General features: G+C 47.7%; 1 protein-coding gene across 2 annotated transcripts in view; it reads left to right on the top strand.

Moving 5' to 3' along the window:
• ldah (lipid droplet associated hydrolase) overlaps window positions 1–19,110 on the top strand; it is a 110,867-nt gene that overhangs the window by 36,448 nt on the left and 55,309 nt on the right. For both annotated transcript variants that reach the window (XM_061243120.1, XM_061243111.1), the window contains one exon: window positions 906–1,040. In XM_061243120.1, the coding sequence (XP_061099104.1) occupies window positions 906–1,040 (135 nt within the window). The remainder of the gene's footprint in view (window positions 1–905; window positions 1,041–19,110) is intronic.

Below are 19,110 nucleotides of genomic sequence, written 5' to 3'. Positions count from 1 at the left end.
GGGAGAACGAGGTGTCCAGATAGGGAACGTCAGTTTATTACAGTTTATTACTTTTTTTGGCTCTGGGTCTTCCTTCGTGGGGCGTTTAGCCAGGATGTCTGCCGTTAGCAGTGTTTTAAGGAAACGTAATGATATCTTTAATGGCCGCAGTCGGGACCCGGGATTGACGTCTGGTCTGATTGATTGGCTGACCGACACCCTGGCCGTTCCCCCCTGATTCCCACCGCCCTTCCTGCGCCTGGGCTCCGCGTTCCTCTCTCCTTTACCGGGATCCTCCCAGGAAATACCTCCCCTTTTCCAGCCTTCCTGTCACTCTTCCCGAGGCAAACGTTCTTACTTTCTCATTTTTACATTTATTTTCACTGCAAAAACCAAAAAATAAGTCAATCTCAACAAGTATTTTAGTCTTATATTTTAGACTTAAAGGGCCAGTTCCAGACACAGATTAAGCCTAGAATTTCAATGAATTCACTAGTCTGTGTCTGTGAAACCGGCCCATAATCAAATTTCTGTTTTTAGTTTTTTAGTTTTCTTTTCAAAATAAGCCTTAACTATTGCCAATGAGATGAGACAGTTTTGATTTTCAAATTGGATGAGACAGTAAATAGTACCTTAAAACAAACAAGATAAAATAAGATTTTCAGCCTCAATACAAGACTTGAAATATTGTTGTTATACACTGTTTTGGTACAGAGTGTCGGTCCATCAACTGCATATTTCGAAACCCGAATTTAAGGACTATAAACACAGGCAGAAGGTGAGTCAACATGTCAGTGAGCCTTTTTCAATGATAGGAAGGGATTTACAGTGGTCTTGGAACAATGTTTTAACACAGAAATCTTACCTAGTGTGCCTATAAGACACTTTTTATTTGCGTTAACATGTCTCTCTCTCCTTGTTCCCAGGAAACCCGGGCTTGGTGGGCTTCTACAGGACCTTCATGCAGACGATCCACGAGGCGTTCGGCCGACGCCACCCCGTGTGGGCCGTCAGTCACGCCGGACACTGCGTACCTCCTGACTCCATGCGCACGACGGCAGGTAAGCCAGAGTTACCGTGACGACGCGCAGAACGAGAGCAGAACTTCACCGCAGCGTCCGTTTCTGAGTGTCGTTTTCGCTCTTTACCCCGGCTGAGCGTGTGTACGTGCACAAGGGCTGAAATGTATCCTGAGATACCTGCGGGAAAAAAATAACCAACTGTATAAAAGGATGCATTTAATGTATCAGCTCTCTGTGGGTTGGAGTGTGCAGTTGTCTAATGGAGTTTCACTCTGGCCGCCATTTTGCTCATTTTACTACCTGCCACCGTTGGCCATCTTTAATGTGTCTGGATGACGGGGTAGAGAAGCAGTGGGGTCTGCGGGGGTTGGATAGCTGGGCTGCTTCTGTCCTGCCCTTGATTCAAGCGCTCAACCTGAATACCTTCAGTAAAAGTATTCAGCTGCATGAATGGATTGTATGTAAAAACATGATTTCTGTAAGTTACGCTATAACACAGCTTCTGCGGAATGCCCGACTTCACACTGCGCTCTCTGAAATAAGGCGACAGCGGAGGGGTACGTGTCTGTTCTTCACGGCTCACATTTCCCAAAATTTAGCCTGACATTCGATTAGATGTTTGACCCTCTTTGACCCCTTTTAATGAGCGTATTCATGTTTTTGTTCTTGTTTGGGGGGGCGGTTGTTAGGTAGCGCGGGGGAACAGCGTGTTCTGTTGCGTTTGGAGCTGCTGAACGCTGGGCTCGGGTTCCCCCTCGCTCTGCTCCCTCAGTGCACTGAGCTGCCGGGCTGATGACATCACTGCTGATGACATCACTGCTGCCCCTCTGGTGTCAGTAGATGGCAGCAGCTGATTAAGGAGATGCCCCTAACTGACAGAGAAATGGCAACACACTCAGATGCACACGCACACTCACGCTCGCATACACACTCACACTCACACACACACACACACACACACACACACCTGCGCACACACACACTCACCCTCAGATGCACACACACACACACACACACACACACACTCACAATTGCATGCACACACCCGCGACCACTTTGACGTACACACACACACACACACACACACACAGGCACACATCCGCAAGCATACACACACACATGAGAACGTACTTATGCACACACGCTACAGATGCACACACTCACACACACACACACACACACACACACCATCTGTCATCTGTCATGTTTCACCTGCCTCAGCCAGGAAAATGAGGTTGCTTATAATCAGTCATGTGGTGAATATCATGACGCTTTGTGGTCTTACAGCAAGAAATTTGACCAACTTGTAACTTCTGCTAAAATACCATGACAGTCTGATGGAGATTCCCTCTCACTAATCTCCTAACTGGTTTGCAAATAAACTCTGTCATTAAATTGTTGGTCAAAGACTAACTAAGTTGATTGAATACTGGCCCGGGTGCAGTCCCTCCCGGTACCTGTCCCTAACCCGAACAGTCACTGCTGAAAGAGTCTAATGGACTCTAAGTCCTCTCCAAATCCCAGCACCTAATGACCTGCACGGTGTGGAACATCCTCACCGGATGGTGAATCTTTGGGCGATGCATCAGGTCACAAGTCCACGGTGTCTGGCCCCTGTGTGACCTGATTCCACCCTCTTCCTCTGCCTTAGATTCAGCCTTTCTATTGCCTCTGTTGGGATATGAGCTTCCACCATGAACCCAAAGGCATCGGGAGGTGGTCCCGCTCCTTGTGTGGTGTGTGGTGTGTGCTGAATCAGCGTACAGTTCATGCACTCTATGAACTCTATGGGGGTAAATTCTGCAGTTTTTCCTAGAGTCACATTTCACAAGTGTACCCTGCAAGTACAGTAATGTTCAGTAATGGGTAAAATGAGTATGTTTTCCGAGCAAAAAAAGGTACAAATTAATTATACATTGTGGGGAAATGGTTGGTATTTATATAGTGCCTTTATCCAAAGTGCTGAACAATTGATACTTCTCATTCTCATTCTCATTCATACACACACACACAACATACAGCTCGTCAGGAGCAATTGGCGGTTAGGTGTCTTGTTCAGGGACACTTCTACACACCCAGGGCGGGATCGAACCGGCAGCCCTCCGACAGCCAGACGACTGCTCTTACCGCCTGAGCCAACGTCGCCCCCAGGTTAGGTGGTACAAATTGAATTACATTACATTACCTTAAAGGCATTTAGCAGATGCTCTTATCCAGAGCGACGTGCAATGAAGTGCAAATCAAACCCAGGAACAAGTGTGAAGAGGATTCAAGAGAGGAAAGTACAGTACAAGAGGAGAGTCCTCGTGTGATCACATAGATACAAATGAAACCCTTGAAAAGTACATCGACTTATCAACTAGAATACCACAGTTGGCAGCTTGAGTAACCAGAGTCCTACAATAACTATATATAAGTACCATTATAGTCTATGGCATACACAAGGCTAATCACGGTGGTAAGGTAGGGAGGGAAAGGTGCAGCCTGAAGAGATGAGTCTTCGGTCAGAGACTCTGCCGTTCTGACATCCACAGGGAGGTCATTCCACCACCGTGGGGCCAGGACAGACAGCAGTCGTGACCAGTACAGCCCCAGGGACAGTCATTTTTGCCACTTTTTGTACCTTCATGTCTGAGAGTGTGGAGGGTGTTCTGGGCCCCTCCGCTAAGGGGGTGGGGTGGGGGGTTTAGGGGTGTTTCTGGAAAGCTGACCCAGAAGCCTCTCCACCTGTCCCGGCCCGAAGCGCTCAGTGCTGTAAAAGAACTGCACATTCATCCATAAAGCGCTGGAGACGTTTTTATTGGACTCGGTACGTGGGAAAGACATCGCTGAACCCTCACCTGAAGCTGACACATGATTGCATGCAGATGTCCGCCATCCATGAAACATCTCTTTTCCCTTCACCGTCCTACGGTATGACGGGCCGCTCTGTCTCTCTCTCTCTCTCCGTCTGTCGCTGTCTCTCACTCACTCTCTCTCCCTGTCTCTCTCTCTCTCTCTGTCTCTGTGGCTGTCTCTCGCTCTCTCACTCTCTCTCTGTCTCTGTCTCTCACTCATTCCTCTATCTTGCTCTCTCTCTCTCTCTCTCTGTCTCTGTGGCTGTCTCTCACTCTCTCTCTCTTTGTCTCACCCCCCTCTCTCCTCATATGTGTCCGTTTACGTCTGTGGAAGGCAGAGATGATAACTGCGTTGAGTTGCGTTTTCGGTGTCAGTGTGGTTGACAGCTCGATTTATAATGACGCAACTTTATGTTTCTTACCCATATGTTACCCATGGGTAACGTAAGAAAGACTCAATAGTTTTGTGTCCTGCAGTAGTCCTCATTCTTTTGTGGTCTTTTCCTCAATATGTACACTTTATTAGGCATTTATTAGACTTATATTTGAGACTTAAGTCTTCTGCTGCAGTTGCCTATCCACTTGACGTGTTGCATACCACTGTTGCAATGTGTGTTTATTTGCATTACTGTCACCTTCAAATAGTCTGGCCCTTCGTCTCTGACGTCTCTCATTAACAGCTTGTTTCTGCCCACAGAACTGCTGCTCACTGGATGTTTTTTTGTTTTTTTGCACAATTCTCTGCGAAAACTCTAGAGACTGTTGTGTATGAAAATCCCAGGAGATCAGCAGTTTATGACATACTCAAACCACCCTGTCTGGCACCAACAATCATTCCACTGTCAAAGTCTCTTAGATCACTTTTCTTCCTTATTCTGATCTTATTTGGTCTGAAAAACAACTGAACCTCATGACCACGTCTGAATGCTTTTATGCATTTGGTTGCTGCTACATGATTAGCTGATTAAATATTTGCATTAACAAGCTGGTGTACAGGTCTGCCTAATAAAGTGCTCCGTGTATAGCCCTTACAGGATCTGGGGCTACGATTGTACTTTTCTGAATAATTGTTTTCATTTTGCCATATGGGCAAGTACATTTTGTGGCCCACTTCTTTTTTTCTTTTTTCTTTTTTAATCCTGGTATGTCCATGTATGGAATACATTTTTGACATGAAAGCCTGCCAAAACAACTGTATGTGCTGAGTGATACAGTGGCTATAGCTGTGCATGTGTCAGTGCAGTATTTAATTTTGTTTTGATCATGATGACAGTGTTGGATCTCCAGTAAGCATTTTTGTCATGTGTCGTGACCCACCTTGACCCCCCCCCCCCCCCCCCTCTGATGACCCCCTGGTATACAAAGACACTGAATGTGATCATGATCCCAAATAACGATCGTCGCAGAGTCATCGGGACAGACTTGAAGGGTCCCTTTTATCATTGCGGACTTGTGACACAGTCTCCCAGATGCATCTGTCATAAATTATTCATGAATGCGCAACAGGCTGTTTTTGGAGATTTGTGTGCCTTACATTTAGGATAACTGTGACATCAAGGCCTGAAGTTAGCACGAGTGTGCTAAAAATGGCGGGGGGTTTTTTTTTTGGGGCCGTGTTCCTCCGTTACAGAAAGGCAAACCCCCCCCCCCCCCCCCCCCCCGGATGAGCCAAAAGCGTGCTGTTGACAACAACGAATGACTGCCTCTGATGGTACGCTGGCGAAAGAGGCGATAAGTACAAAATCAGGCCGCAGGCTGTGTGAGAATGAGTCCCTCTGTGTCTGCCATGTTCAACAGATGCCCGTTGCCAGGGACATTTTGTAGTGCCGCAAAGGTTATGTTTGTATATGTTTGTGTACACCATATTCATAATGGTAATTCAATTGAAATGTGAATGTTTTTTTGGGTTGAGTGGGCCAATCAGATGGGCCCCAGGACTGCGTGGAGCGAACAGTCGGATGGGGTGGGGTGAGACAGAGCGCCCAGCTCCTGTGTTGCACCACGATTCCCTCGCGGGAATGACCTGAGAACTTTAGTCTTCTGCTTGTGTGCAGTGGTCATTACATTATTATTAATGGTATTTGGCCGACGCAGAGCAACGTACCGTTGATTAGACTAAGCAGGAGACAAATGCAGGGTTAAGGGCCTTGCTCAAGGGCCTGACGGCTGTGCGGATCTTGTGGCTACACCAGGATTAGAACCACCGACCTTGTGGTTCCCAGTCATGTACCTTAACCACTACGCTACAGGCCGCCCCATTAAAAGCTGTAGGTCACATTGATCTACAAGGAGGAATCGGCTCATGAAGGATGCCCACATTGTACCTTAGCATCTTTGAAAACACTTTTGGTGGATTTTTGGGGAAGGTCACTGAATTCACTACCATGGATAAAATCTTGGTAGTCATGAGCATCTAATGTGAAGCCTATGAAGACTGAAGAATTTTTTTTAATAAACAGAAAAAAAGAACTGGAGAAAAAGTGAAGCAGTTTTTTAAGTTTATATATATATCCTTCCAGTGGAATAACTCTTCCTGTGGCGAGCAATTTGTGCTTGATGTTTTTGATTACAGTAAAAATATCTGTTAAGACAAACACAGGGAATATTCCGGACCGTGCCAACGTCAATATCCCTCATGGGGTCAGACTTCCCTCTCGGGCTGAAATTTCATTCATTTCGTCTGAAAGCCTTTTCGGGGGCCACCGTTCAAAAAGCCCCTTTTCTCGTTTGATATGCCTAAACGAGACCCCATTAATGTCCAGACTGCTAGACGTTCGCTCAAAAAAGAAAAAGAAAAAGTCCTTTCACAAAGCTCGCCATGGTCTCGCTACCACCGCGATGGATGTTAAGGAGAAGTTGAGTTGATGTGCCCCTCTTTCCAGTTCCCCCTGCTGCTTGGGTTTTGGCTTCTGTGGAGGCTGCTTGATCATAGGGGCATATCTTACGTAAATAAACTTTGAATTCAAAGGGCAAGAATGCCTTCGAAACAACAAAGAAAAGAAAACAGTCAATGTAATGACTTTTAATGTTAAAATGCGACTTTCGTTTTGGCCCGGACTGCTGTAAGTATTGGTCGGGTGCCCGGGTTGGTTCGGTACGTGTGACCCACAATGCCCCTGAACCTGCACCACCTCCCCCACCCCCCGCCCCCCTCATCGCAGGACGTCCGAACGCCCACACCGCTACTGTTTCCTGCACTTTGAACCCGACAGTCCCGAGTTTCTTTTACATTTTATTTTTTAAACTTATCACTTTTATGGCGAGCCTCGGCTTCGCCCCTGAATGCGTTGCAGATGTTTTAAAAAGCAGGCACCCCACCGGGCCCGCTGAAATGCACGACAAAAGACCTCCCAGGCATCGCGGCTACACCTTTTAAACCCGGAGGGGCCGGGGGCCATTCACCGCTCCGGCTCTGTGGGGTAACGCGCGGGTAAACCTGGACGGTCCCACTCTGTGGGGTAATACGTGGGTAAAACCAGAGGGTCCCACTCTGTGGGGTAATACGCGGTTAACCTTATGTAATTACCGATGTTATGTCCCCCCTCCCCCCTTACTTGTCATTTGCCTTCATTCTGTTTTATTTCTACTAGTATATTTATGCAGTGTAATACACTTTTTGCACTATGGAAGACAAGCCCTCTATAAAAGCTATGTTGTGGATGTGATTGATAGAGTTCTTCTTACATCTCTGTTATACCCATTCTACCTACACACCTCACCGGTCAGTGGAGGCTGGGCTCCCCCTCTGTAGCCGGATTCCTCCCGCCATTTTAGTTTTTTCTCACCACCCAGTGGGATGTTTTTGAATGTGCTACTTGGGGGCTCAAGGCTGGTGTTTCCCCTTTTTATGCCCTTCTGTTACTCCATAGAGCATCTTTGTGATAGTCTTTTACATCTTACATTACATTAATGGCGTTTGGCAGACGCTCTTATCCAGAGCGACGCGGGGTTAAGGGCCTTGCTCAAGGGCCCAACAGCGGTGCGGATCTTATTGTGGCTACACCGGGGATCGAACCACCGACCTTGCGGGTCCCCGTCATGTACCTTAACCACTACACTACAGGCCGCCCTGTCTTCTGTCTATACAAAAACGCTACGCAAAATAAAAACTGAATGAAACAGACGTTTGTTATTCTTCCCGTTTGAGCGCCGAAGCGGTTTTATACGGAGCGCCGGATCTCCGCAGGCTGTCGGGAACGCTAAAGCGCCATACGAGCGTGACACACAAACCGGGCCATTGTTCGGCTGATTTACAGCGGGACACTGTCCACTCGGAGCTCGCCCCTCGGCCAAAATCATCTCCCCCGTCCGCCGGGGACCGCTTACTGTCCGCCGCTCCCCTCCCGGGCGGGAATAACGACATGGCGTGTCGCAACCGCCGAGTGAGATTTAAAAACATATCAGCAGTAACATCGCTAAACTATGTGCATTTGTTGCAGTTCTGCTAAAAAGCTGAGCCTGTTTTAAACGCATGCCCCGGGTCCCTCACTCTGCCAAACGAGGTCCTTTTTAGCACCGGGGGGATATGCGTTTCCCATATGTTATGCTTTATTACCCCATTAATCACAATTTGCACTAGTTCTCCCCCCGCTCTGCGCTTATGTATTCGTCCCCATGATATTTGCGAAAAACCGCCGGGCCAAAATCAGCTTGTCGTGTAAAATATCCAGCCTTTTTACCAAACATTATTTTCTGCCTAATTTGAATTTCGTTCTGGAAGTGATTTATATTTGTTTTTCCCCGAATATCATTCTTTTCCTGAAGCCCCGTTTGCGTTTCACACATCCTGTCGGTGGAGGAAGTTGGGGACCAGGATTCGCAGCTGTGAACCGACTGAAAATTAAATTGCCACCAGCTTACTTATCAACAGAGAATTATAAATTAATTTATATTCACGTAGGGGTAGGCACTTTGCATTTTGTGTTACTGACTCCAGTGCAGTGAACACATTTTAATTATTATTCTACACATAAGGAAAAATGTATACCAATCGTAGACCACTCTGCAAGATCAACGTGTATGTTGATTTAGAATGAAGTGTCTATCACAGAAAAAGAGTGGTTGATTTAATCTGTACAGGAGTGTGGATGACAACATGGAAGCAGGCGAGAGGTTTTCGGGTTTTTGAAGCTTTCTGAGCCGACCGGGTCAGAACCAGTAGTAGAGAGAGGAGCTGCAGTAGCCGCGGGTCTGAACACTGAAAGAATACGGACCAACGGGGGTCCGTCTGAAAATGGCCGAGGTGGGTGAAGGTTTCTGTTTTGGCCCAGCACTACAACAAAGTAACTCAACATGGTCTTCAATCAAGACCTTGATAGAATCAGGTGTCATCGTAACCAGTGGTCCTGGAGAGCCACAGGGTGTGCTGGGGTCCTCACTCCTGGTCCTGGAGAGCCGCAGGGTGTGCTGGGGTCCACGCTCCTGGTCCTGGAGAGCCGCAGGGTGTGCTGGGGTCCTCACTCCTGACCCTGAAGAGCCGCAGGGTGTGCTGGGGTCCTCACTCCTGGTCCTGGAGAGCCGCAGGGTGTGCTGGGGTCCTCACTCCTGGTCCAAGAGAGCCGCAGGGTGTGCTGGGGTCCTCACTCCTGGTCCTGGAGAGCCGCAGGGTGTGCAGTGGTCCTAACTCCTGGTCCTGGAGAGCCGCAGGGTGTGCTGGGGTCCTCACTCCTGGTCCTGGAGAGCCGCAGGGTATGCTGGGGTCCTCACTCCTGGTGCTGGAGAGCCGCAGGGTGTGCTGGGGTCCTCTCTCCTGGTCCTGGAGAGCCGCAGGGTGTGCTGGGGTCCTCACTCCTGGTCCTGGAGAGCCGCAGGGTGTGCTGGGGTCCTCACTCCTGGTCCTGGAGAGCCGCAGGGTGTGCTGGGGTCCTCACTCCTGGTCCTGGAGAGCCGCAGGGTGTGCTGGGGTCCTCACTCCTTGGCCTGAGGAACAAGGATTCGGGTCTGAAACCGAATTTTGAACCGAACCGCATCTGAAACTTGAAATCGTGCACACGTGCCTTCGCATTCGTAAATCTCCTCTGCCTCATCTTTAAGAGAGCTGTGCTCCTTTTACTGACGTGATGTACTGTATGCGTATGAAAGTGAACCCTCTCTGACCCCGTAGGTTATGCACGTACATAAACACCTCAATCTCTTTTTCTGTTTTTTATTCTTCTCTCTTCGGCTCCGTGACTCCGGTCAGTGTTCCCTGCGCTTTTGGGAGCGTCGAGGAGAACGGAAGCTTTCCCGCCCGCGCGGCTGTAGCGGTTTTGATGAAGTGGTTCGGCGATCGAAAACGAGCGCGTACGCGATGTGAATTATGAGCTCCTGCCGTAGGTGCCTAATTACTCCCGTACATATCCGTCCTGCGATTTTACTTGTTTTGGGCCTCTGTTACGGTCCACATATGGCAAAGTTGTTGTTTTTTTTTCATTTATTTTCATTTCCAAAGTCAGCCCCCCCCCCCCCCCCCGTTTCCTCTTTTTAATCCCCTCCGATTGTTGCCGTGGGATGCGGAGAAGCCGTCAGGAACGCCGCGGGGGCGGCCGTCTGCTCGTCCTCTCCTCCGGTTTCATCTCCGTCACTGCGAGCGCTTCGAGACTCCTCGCCCAATCGGACGGAAGTCTGTGCGGCGAGCGTTTCACTCCGGGGGACCGTCTCGGTCCAGTCCGCACGCGCCCACCACGAACGACAGAGAGTCAGATCCGGTTATAAAGTATAAAATGTATAAAAATCTTGCAACCAGAGTATAAAAATGTCTAAAAATCTTGCAACCAGAGGAGCCTGTCTTTTTTTGGTTTTTTTTAAGAGTGTAATCTTTGGCCGGCACAGTCTTCTGTATGAAAGGCAATTATCTTTGAGAGGGTGAATTTGATCGAGAGTTAACCTTCTTCTTCAAAACCGCTGCGTTGTAGCAGAGTAGGCCGGCATCGGAAAGCTCGCCTTTTTAAAGCCGTTCTGATTCGTACAGTACATGCGTATGCACTTTCTCAGTCATCTGACAGATTAATCTCAATAAGAGGTGGAAGGCAATGAAACGAAGGGGGGAAAGGGGTGAGGGGTTTTGGGGGCTTTTTCTGGAGCAGGTGATGTGTCCCGCACGTCGGAACGCTGTGCTGCAGAGTGTTGCGCACTCAGGCCCAGGATGTTTGTTCAGTGTTAAGCGTGTTGGGCTCCGGTCCCTGGGTGATCTGAGAGCCAGGGGCGGGGGGGGCAGGGGGGGCGGGAAGGCAGCCAGGGTTGGCCCGGCCCTGGGGGGTCGGGTTTGGGAGCGTGAGGGACGGGGTCCAATAGCACCTCCCTGCCAGATTACTCTTTCAGTGGGGTTGATTGGGTGGTCCTAATAGGGTGATTATTAGTATTAGGCTGAATAAAGGCAGGCTAATGGGGTTCAGGCCAATGAACCAACACTGCCCTCTCTGTGAAGTTAAGTAAACACAGTCAGGGGCTGGAGGGGGGATTACATGTTGCGATTAACTCTGAGGTCCCCGGAGACCCAGATACGAGAGAAAACCCCCGCTGTACAAACAAGCTTTGGGATTTTCACAGGTAGTTTAGGAGATACTATAAATTGTATTAAAGCTAAATCCCCATCACTGGTTATATCCATGTGTCCCCACGGCCATAAAAACACAGATTGTATTGAATGTTTTTGAGTCAAATGTATGTATGAATGGGAAGCTTGCATCATCACTCGTGTCCTGTCTGTGTTTTGTATTCATAATAATTGTGATTAATGAAGTTAATTCAAAACACCCCGTAACTAGGATGTGTGTAATTGTTTGAGCTCTTTTCCTGGAAATGCGTCTTTCCGGATAGATTTTTTTTTTATGATGCGGATGATATAGAAAATCTAGAACTGTACTTTGCTCTGCTTACATTATATCCTGATGATATGGACAATGTCCTATACTTTGCGGTTTTCAGCTTAAGTGAAGCGGTTATACATTTTTCCCCCGGAAGGCAGTGCATGGACTGAGTGTGACTAACTGTAGAGAGAAAGGTGAGATCCCAATCTCAGCTCAGACCTGTGTTTTCAGTTTAAAAAAAGTCTTACTCATTCTTGGAAATCATAATTCCACGATGTCCTGGGACAGAGCTCGAAAATGAAATTAGCGTGGTGTTAAGAAAATGACGGTAGAAAGAGAGTCATTTTTGACCGCTGTGTGTCATGGTTACTGGAAGGTTTTGACGTCATCCGTGTGTGTAGGTGTGAGTGTGCATACGTGCATATGTGTGTGCCTGTGTGTCCATGTGCATGTGCGTGTCTGTGTGTGTGCTCCAGTGTGTGTATGTGTGAGTGTGTTGATTAAAACCTGGCAGGCACTCATACGCTTTTCTGATGAAGGGGTGGTAGTGTTGGGTGTTGTTGTCGGGTGGTGCTCAGGGGTGTATCGGGTGGTGTGACCCTGCGGTATTACGTCCGATGGCGTGTCGAATCCATCGTCTTTAATGATGCGGAGAGATGTACGTACACTGCAAAACAAGACCAGTGACTGGAGCCAACATGGCCGCCCGCCTTGGAGCTTTTCCAGGCTGCTGAGGCTCCTGCAGCTTGTACTGCGGAAACTGCCGCGGACAGGATCGGTTACAGGGGCCCGAGGGTGTCTGTGTTTTTTCCTCTGCTGTTCTGTATGCCCGGGGACGGTGTCCCAGACAGTGTTGTACTTATGAACATGCGTGCGCGCGCGCGTGTGTGTGTGTGTGTGTGTGTGTGTGTGTGTGCGCCTGTGTGCCTGCGTGTGTGTGCGCGTGCTTGCAGCACAGGACCTTGCTTTTCAACACTTTTATCACTTTCAGCTGCAGTTTTTTTTTTTTCCTTAATCATTTAGCATGTTCAACCCTACTAGACTTCTTAAATTATAACATAGAAGTCTGCTGAGGCTGTTGATGGTGCATCATGGGATACTGTGTCAACTGTAGTGGCAATCAGCTCTCTGCTCTTCTCATATTTTCCAAGGAATCTTCCGCGGCTTCTCTCTGGAATTCTGGAAGGTTCTGAGGTGATGGGGTGTGGATTCGGTGCGCTTGATGCAGGTTACTGGTGGGGGGGGGGCGGGCGGGGGGGAGAGGTGGTGCTTGGGTCGGTGGTCCACAGCTGATCCCCCCACCCCCCCCACCCCCAACACCACTAATGAGGTCCAGCTGTGTGCCCATGGACACAGAGCCCTTTAAAGAGCGAGAGGGAGAGTGAGAGACAGAGTCAGAGAGGTCAGGAGAAGAAGCATCGCTTCGTTATCTCTCCCGCAAACCGTCCCCCGACCCCAGCTGTACTGCGTTTAGCTGAATGGATTATGTGTGGGATGTGAAACGCTTGAGTTTGAACACCTTACACCCCCGCCCCCCCGGTTCGGTACCTCTCCCCCACCCAGCACTGGTATGCCACAGACTCTGTCCCAGCGGCTGGGAGTAGGCCCTGAAGCCTGCAGCTCCAGTGAACACCACATCTGGTCCAGGAGTTCAGACCTGCGGGGGTTTCTCGGTCTGAGGATCGTAAAACTTGGTTAATTTAGTTACTCGTTAGGTTTGTTTATTACGTTAACATATAATTTGTTGCATATATTGACATATATTTGTAGTTGTTTAAGACACCTACACCAGCCTTGGAAGGAATTCCCTCTTAAGACGTCTCGGTATGTCTTGCTTCCTGTCTTTGTCTCTCTATGTCTGTCTGTCTATCTATGTCTGCATGATTGTATGTCTGTCAGTCTATGTACCTATGTCTGTCTGTCCTTATGATTGTCTGTCTCTCTGTTTTCTGATTCCATTTCATTCCACTTGCTTGCTTTTCACCTCCTTCCTGTCGTAGCGTCTTTTCCTTGCTCCTAGCTCCGCCCATCGGGGAGGCAGGAAAGTTGAAAATGAGGTGAAGACGAGGGAATTGAGGAAACGTCAGTTCGAGGCCCCCGTCAGTTTACAGGGGTGGCTGGAAGTTCCTTAAAGATGGCGGGCCTCGATCGATGTCCAGGACAGGCAGGGAACACGGAGACAGGAGGTGAACAATTAATGATTGGAATGAGCCCTGTTTACCAGCTCATACATTACACACAAGGACAGATTGGCGGCCATTTTGTCTCCCCGTACCCAGGCCTGGAAACAGCCAAAGAGGAAGGGGGGGGAGGGGTGTGTTGGCCCATTTTCCTGCCAGTTTGGGGGCCACTGCGCTGTTGTTTTTACCCCATCAAAATAACACGGTTTCTCCAGGAATAAAAGGTCAAATCCTGTGGAAGTCCATTATTTATTTCAGGCTTGTCAGAGCTGAACTAAAACGATCATGGAAAATGGTTACATCACCAAGAACTTCTGAGTGCAGTTGGGGGGGGGGGGCAGCAGGGGAAGGAGGGGGGTGGGGGTGCAATTGCAGGTTTCCCCCTACTTGTACTTAAAATGTAGTGCACAAGTCAACTTTCATAAGGTCCTCGGGGGTTGCCAGAACTGAAAAAAAATGGAGAGCTAACTGTTATATGTGTCATACGCACTAAGAGAGTTATATGCCAGATTTCATGGCACTTCATTTAAAACCCTCCAAGTGCAGGGAGTAACCCTGGAAAAAAGGCATTGACAAAGTAAACAAATAACATCTTGTGACGCAGTCGTAGCAGGGAGCAGATCTTATTGGACATCATGCATTAAACCTCTGCAGAAACACGTTTCGCTTTTAGACTTTCTTCCATTTAATGCCTTTTCAACAGTGAGCTAGAGTGCCGATAACATCTGGCACACCATGCCTGATATACTTAATACTCTGCAAATATTTTACTTGAAACGGGGAGCGAGTCACGCGCATCACAGAAGTGAATCACATATACTGCGCTCGGTCTGGAGTCCAAGGTTCTCACAGGGAATCCGAGTACCCCTGTGTTTGAGTGTTAGCTGAGTAAATACATTAAAATGTACACTTACCGAGCACTTTATTAGGAACATTTTTTACTTTATTTCACCTACTTATTCATGTGATTATCTAATCAGCCAATCGTGTGGCTGCAGTGTAATGCATACAGTCATGTAGGTACGGGTCAGGAGCTTCAGTTAATGTTCACGACAGCCGATCAGAATGTGATCTATGTGAGTTTGACCGTGGAATGATTGTTGGTGGCGGACAGGGCGGTTTGAGTATCTCAGAAACTGCTGATCTCCTGGGATTTTCCCACACACTAGTGCCTAGAGTTTGCAAAGAATGGTGCATAAAACAAAACACAAAAAATCAAGTGAGCAGCAGTTCTGCCCAAGACAGAAACGCCTTGTTAATGAGAGAGGTCAGAGGAGAAGGGCCAGACTGCTGACAGGAAGGTGACAGTAACGCAAATAACCACACATTACAACAGTGGTATGCAGAAGAGCCCAACGCATCATAACTTAAAGTGGATAGGCTACAGCAGTAAAAGTATAAAAAAAGAAGTCTAATTAATACCTAATAAAGTGGTCGGTGAGTGTATAACGTAATCGTGATCGAACGGCTGCACTAATTAAGTTCATGCTTTGCACCGAGTTGCTTTTCTTTCGCGTAGATCACATTTAACAGAAGCGTGTCATTTCCCTAGACAGTGTGTTCATCTTGGGATTTATCACCAGAGAGGCTGACCTCTAAATCACTGCCCCACTCGACGTAGCGATGTGGAGTCATGGCGTTACGCTTTGGTCTGGAGATCAGCGTCTGCTAAGTGAATGCTATTGCCATACTGAGTAGCGTGTTTGGAGTTAAAAAGACTTCCTCTTTGCAGGAAAGGTTACTGCATGCACACACACACACACCCACACTCACACGCATACGCACAGGCACACACACAAATGCAGATATGCCTGTACTCTCCCACACATACACACACACAGAGACACCACTAATACTCGTGCATGTGAGCGCCCACCCACACACATACACACGCAAACCCACTCACACACACATACACACACGCACACACACAGACACACTACACTGACACACACACACACACACACACACACCCACACACCCCCATCTCACCTCGCACACACACGCACACACATACACACGCAAACCCACTCACACACACACACACACACACACACACACACACACACACACACACCTACACACCCCCATCTCACCTCGCACACACACGCACACACATACACACGCAAACCCACTCACACAAACATACACACACGCACACACACACGCACACACAGACACACTACACTGACACACACACACACACGCACACACACAAGCAAGCTGATTTTCCGGGGCTCAGACTTGGGCAGTTCCACTCTTGGCTGCTTTAGAGGCTGGATGTTTCATCGTCTGGCTGCAAGACTGTTGGTGGAAGACAGTGGGAAAATAGGCAGCGCAAGGGCCATTTAACAAGTGTTAGCCTTCTCACTGACCTGGAGCAAGGCAAACATGGCGGAGGGGCCTTCGCGCACAAAAAAAAAAAAATGGAAGAAAAATACATTCTCCCCTCTGCCATAAGTAATAAAATGGAGCCCTCGTTCTCATTTGGAACGAGCGTTGAGCTGCGCAGCTCCTCGATATGCTCCGTGAGACTTACCGCGCGGCCTGCTGGTGAATCACACGCCCTGTAACGGATAGCCTTGCCGTTTCACAATTCATAATTATAACGGTGTTTTTTTTCACGTCCTATATTTCACGTCACATCTCTGTGTTTGGCTTGGACGGGCTGCCGGGCAGGCCACACTTGTCACCGTGTCAGCGCTCCCGCGGAGACCCCGCCCGGCGGAGTCGAGTTTCCCTCGGCGTTCCTCTGAGTGACCCCGCGCCCGGAGGTCACAGCCGGGCTCGCCGGGGCCAGAGAAAGCAGGTCGCTCCGTTAAGTGGCCAGCTTTTAAACAAAGCGACTCTCACATCAAATCCCAGTTTTTACTGCATGAAACAAATCCTAGTTTTTACTACAACAAATCCTAGTTTTTTGCTGCATCAAACCCCAGTTTTTACTGCATGAAACCCCAGTTTTTACTCTGTCACTCCAGACGGGGAGAGTGCGGGGAGAAGTGAAAGAACAGCGTGGAAAAGGGGGGAATTTGTGACGGTTTGAAGGTCGTAAAAAAAAAAGAAACAACCACGGTCATGTCAACCCCCCCTTCCCCCCACGAAAAAAAGAAAGAAAAAAAGGAAAACTTGTGTGCGTTTATTGCCAACTGATAAATCGCATCTAATACCCGTGCAGCACTGTTTTTTTAACGTCCCTGCCACTGAAATGCAGCATGACATTTTGTCTTGGCAAGGCTCCTAGCTTTTTTGTAATCCGAGTCCATGTACTCAAAGAAAGGAGCTAATTAACCATGTTTAAAGGAATCTTAAGAACTATCCCCCGGAGTACTGGAAGGTTTAGCGCTGGGTCAGGGATCGTAAATCTCTGGAACTGGCTTTTCGGAAGTATGCCCCGGTGTTTCCGAGGCCTTGCCCGCCTGCTCCGTATTTCACGCCGCTGTTATTATTCTTTCTGATGCCGCGTTCCCTGAGATTCCTCGCCGTTCCCTGCGATTCCTCGGCGTTCCCTGCGATTCCTCGGCGTTCCCTGCGATTCCTCGGCGTTCCCGAAAATTCCCGGGCCTGGAAGCAGGCAGGGAGGAACGCTGTCATGCTGTCGTGTTCAAAGCGCTAACGGGGGCGAGGGTAAAACAGATAAAATGACTCAGTTAAAGGCATTCCTCTCTGGTCTGTGTCTTCGCACGATTCGTCCCAGCTGATGGGGGGGAAAAAAAAAGACACGCTTTTATAGTTTCTTGTTTTTCTTTCTCCATTTTTTTTTTTTTTTTTTCTGCAATTCCCAGTGTGGCGCCAAATAGTCCGAGCACAGTGTTCCTTCCGAAAAACATAATTTTTTCCACTTTTAATCCCCTTCTTTTGTCTTTATGGAAACGTTTAGATGGAGAATGTGATCCAACAGCAGGTTGTGCACCAGGTCGTCATTAATAGCGCTCTCATTTCTCTGGCATTTATTTTCACACCTCTTACAGTGGTTGTTTGTTTGTTTGTTTTTCTCTGGATCCTGGATGTTTTTCTGAAAACACAGTGATTTATCTGTCCAAAATCCTAAAATTCCTACACATCATTTCTTTAAGGTATGGCGCCGATACACCTGATAAACTTTTTTGGAATTTGGAATGGGGCTAATGGGAATATGATCATTTTGGAATGAAAATTTCAGAGAACTAAAGTCTTTTTGTAGTTTATTGTATTGCAATGGTTCCCGACCCGATTCCCGGAGGTATATCGTCCTGTAGGTTTTCACGCCAACCCCACAAATCACACCTCATTCAACAGCTAGAGCTAATTGACCTAATGAGGTAATTAGGTGTGTGATCCCATGCTCACAAATATCCTTCAGAGGATAATAGAGACCAACTTGATGGACCTTAAAATAAATAAATAAATAAAAAATAAAGAAATAAATAATAGCTTCATTTATATAGTTCATTCAGCCAATTGTAAATTGTAAATACAAGACATTGTAGACCTTGTCATGTTATGCTATGCCAGGGTGTGAAAATCATCAGATTATGAAGAATTAACATTCATTTTGAATAATCAACATTGCGCTTCCAGCTTATTTCTTTAGCACAAACCAATGGTCTGGGGTGAGATCACCCAACAATTTATTTCTAATGTAGTGGCAGTCGAGCAAAGCAAAGTTCACTCTGCAGGGGTCAAAGGTCAAACATATGAGTATGGAGTTTGTGCAGTTCATGTCATGCAAGCAGGATGCAGAGTGGCCCCTGAAGTTTAAATCTTGGAAACGAAACACCACGCTGGTGTTTCAAACAGGAAAACAGCATTATTGAATCATTAAAAAAATAGCAAATCTCACTGTTGGAGATGTTGTGCGAGTGTATCTATGGCATACATCAGGCACAGTGCCCCAAGATTACCTCTCGTTCCTGCACAAAACCCTCCTGTTTTCCAGGGTGTAGTGGGGCCCCAGGGAAAACTATAACTCCCATCCCAGAGGGGACAACAAGAGCAGAATTGTCAAATTCATACCAGGTTCTCATGTAGTGCCTTTTGTATCAGAGTTTCTGGAGCAAGCAGACACCAAAAAAGTTGAGCTCACTGACAAAAAAAAAAGAAATAATTGGAGTAAAACTAAAAATAAAAAAACTGAAACAGCACATAGCCCTTTGGGGTTCCATTTTCTTTTTGAATGCCGTAGAGCAGGGATACTCCAATCTAGGCCTCAAGATCACAAGTTCTTCAGCGTTACTCTTCGGTCGGACAGTCCGTCGTACAGTACCGTCGCTGATTGGCGAGCGATCGCACTCACCTCGTACGTCACGTTTAAATCAGTCCCCGATTA

This window comes from Conger conger, chromosome 1 (assembly GCF_963514075.1).
Source record: "Conger conger chromosome 1, fConCon1.1, whole genome shotgun sequence".
Classification (NCBI taxonomy): Eukaryota; Metazoa; Chordata; class Actinopteri; order Anguilliformes; family Congridae; genus Conger; species Conger conger.
The sequence above is the reverse complement of the archived record's forward strand: the minus strand, read 5'-3'. Positions and strand labels throughout refer to the sequence as shown.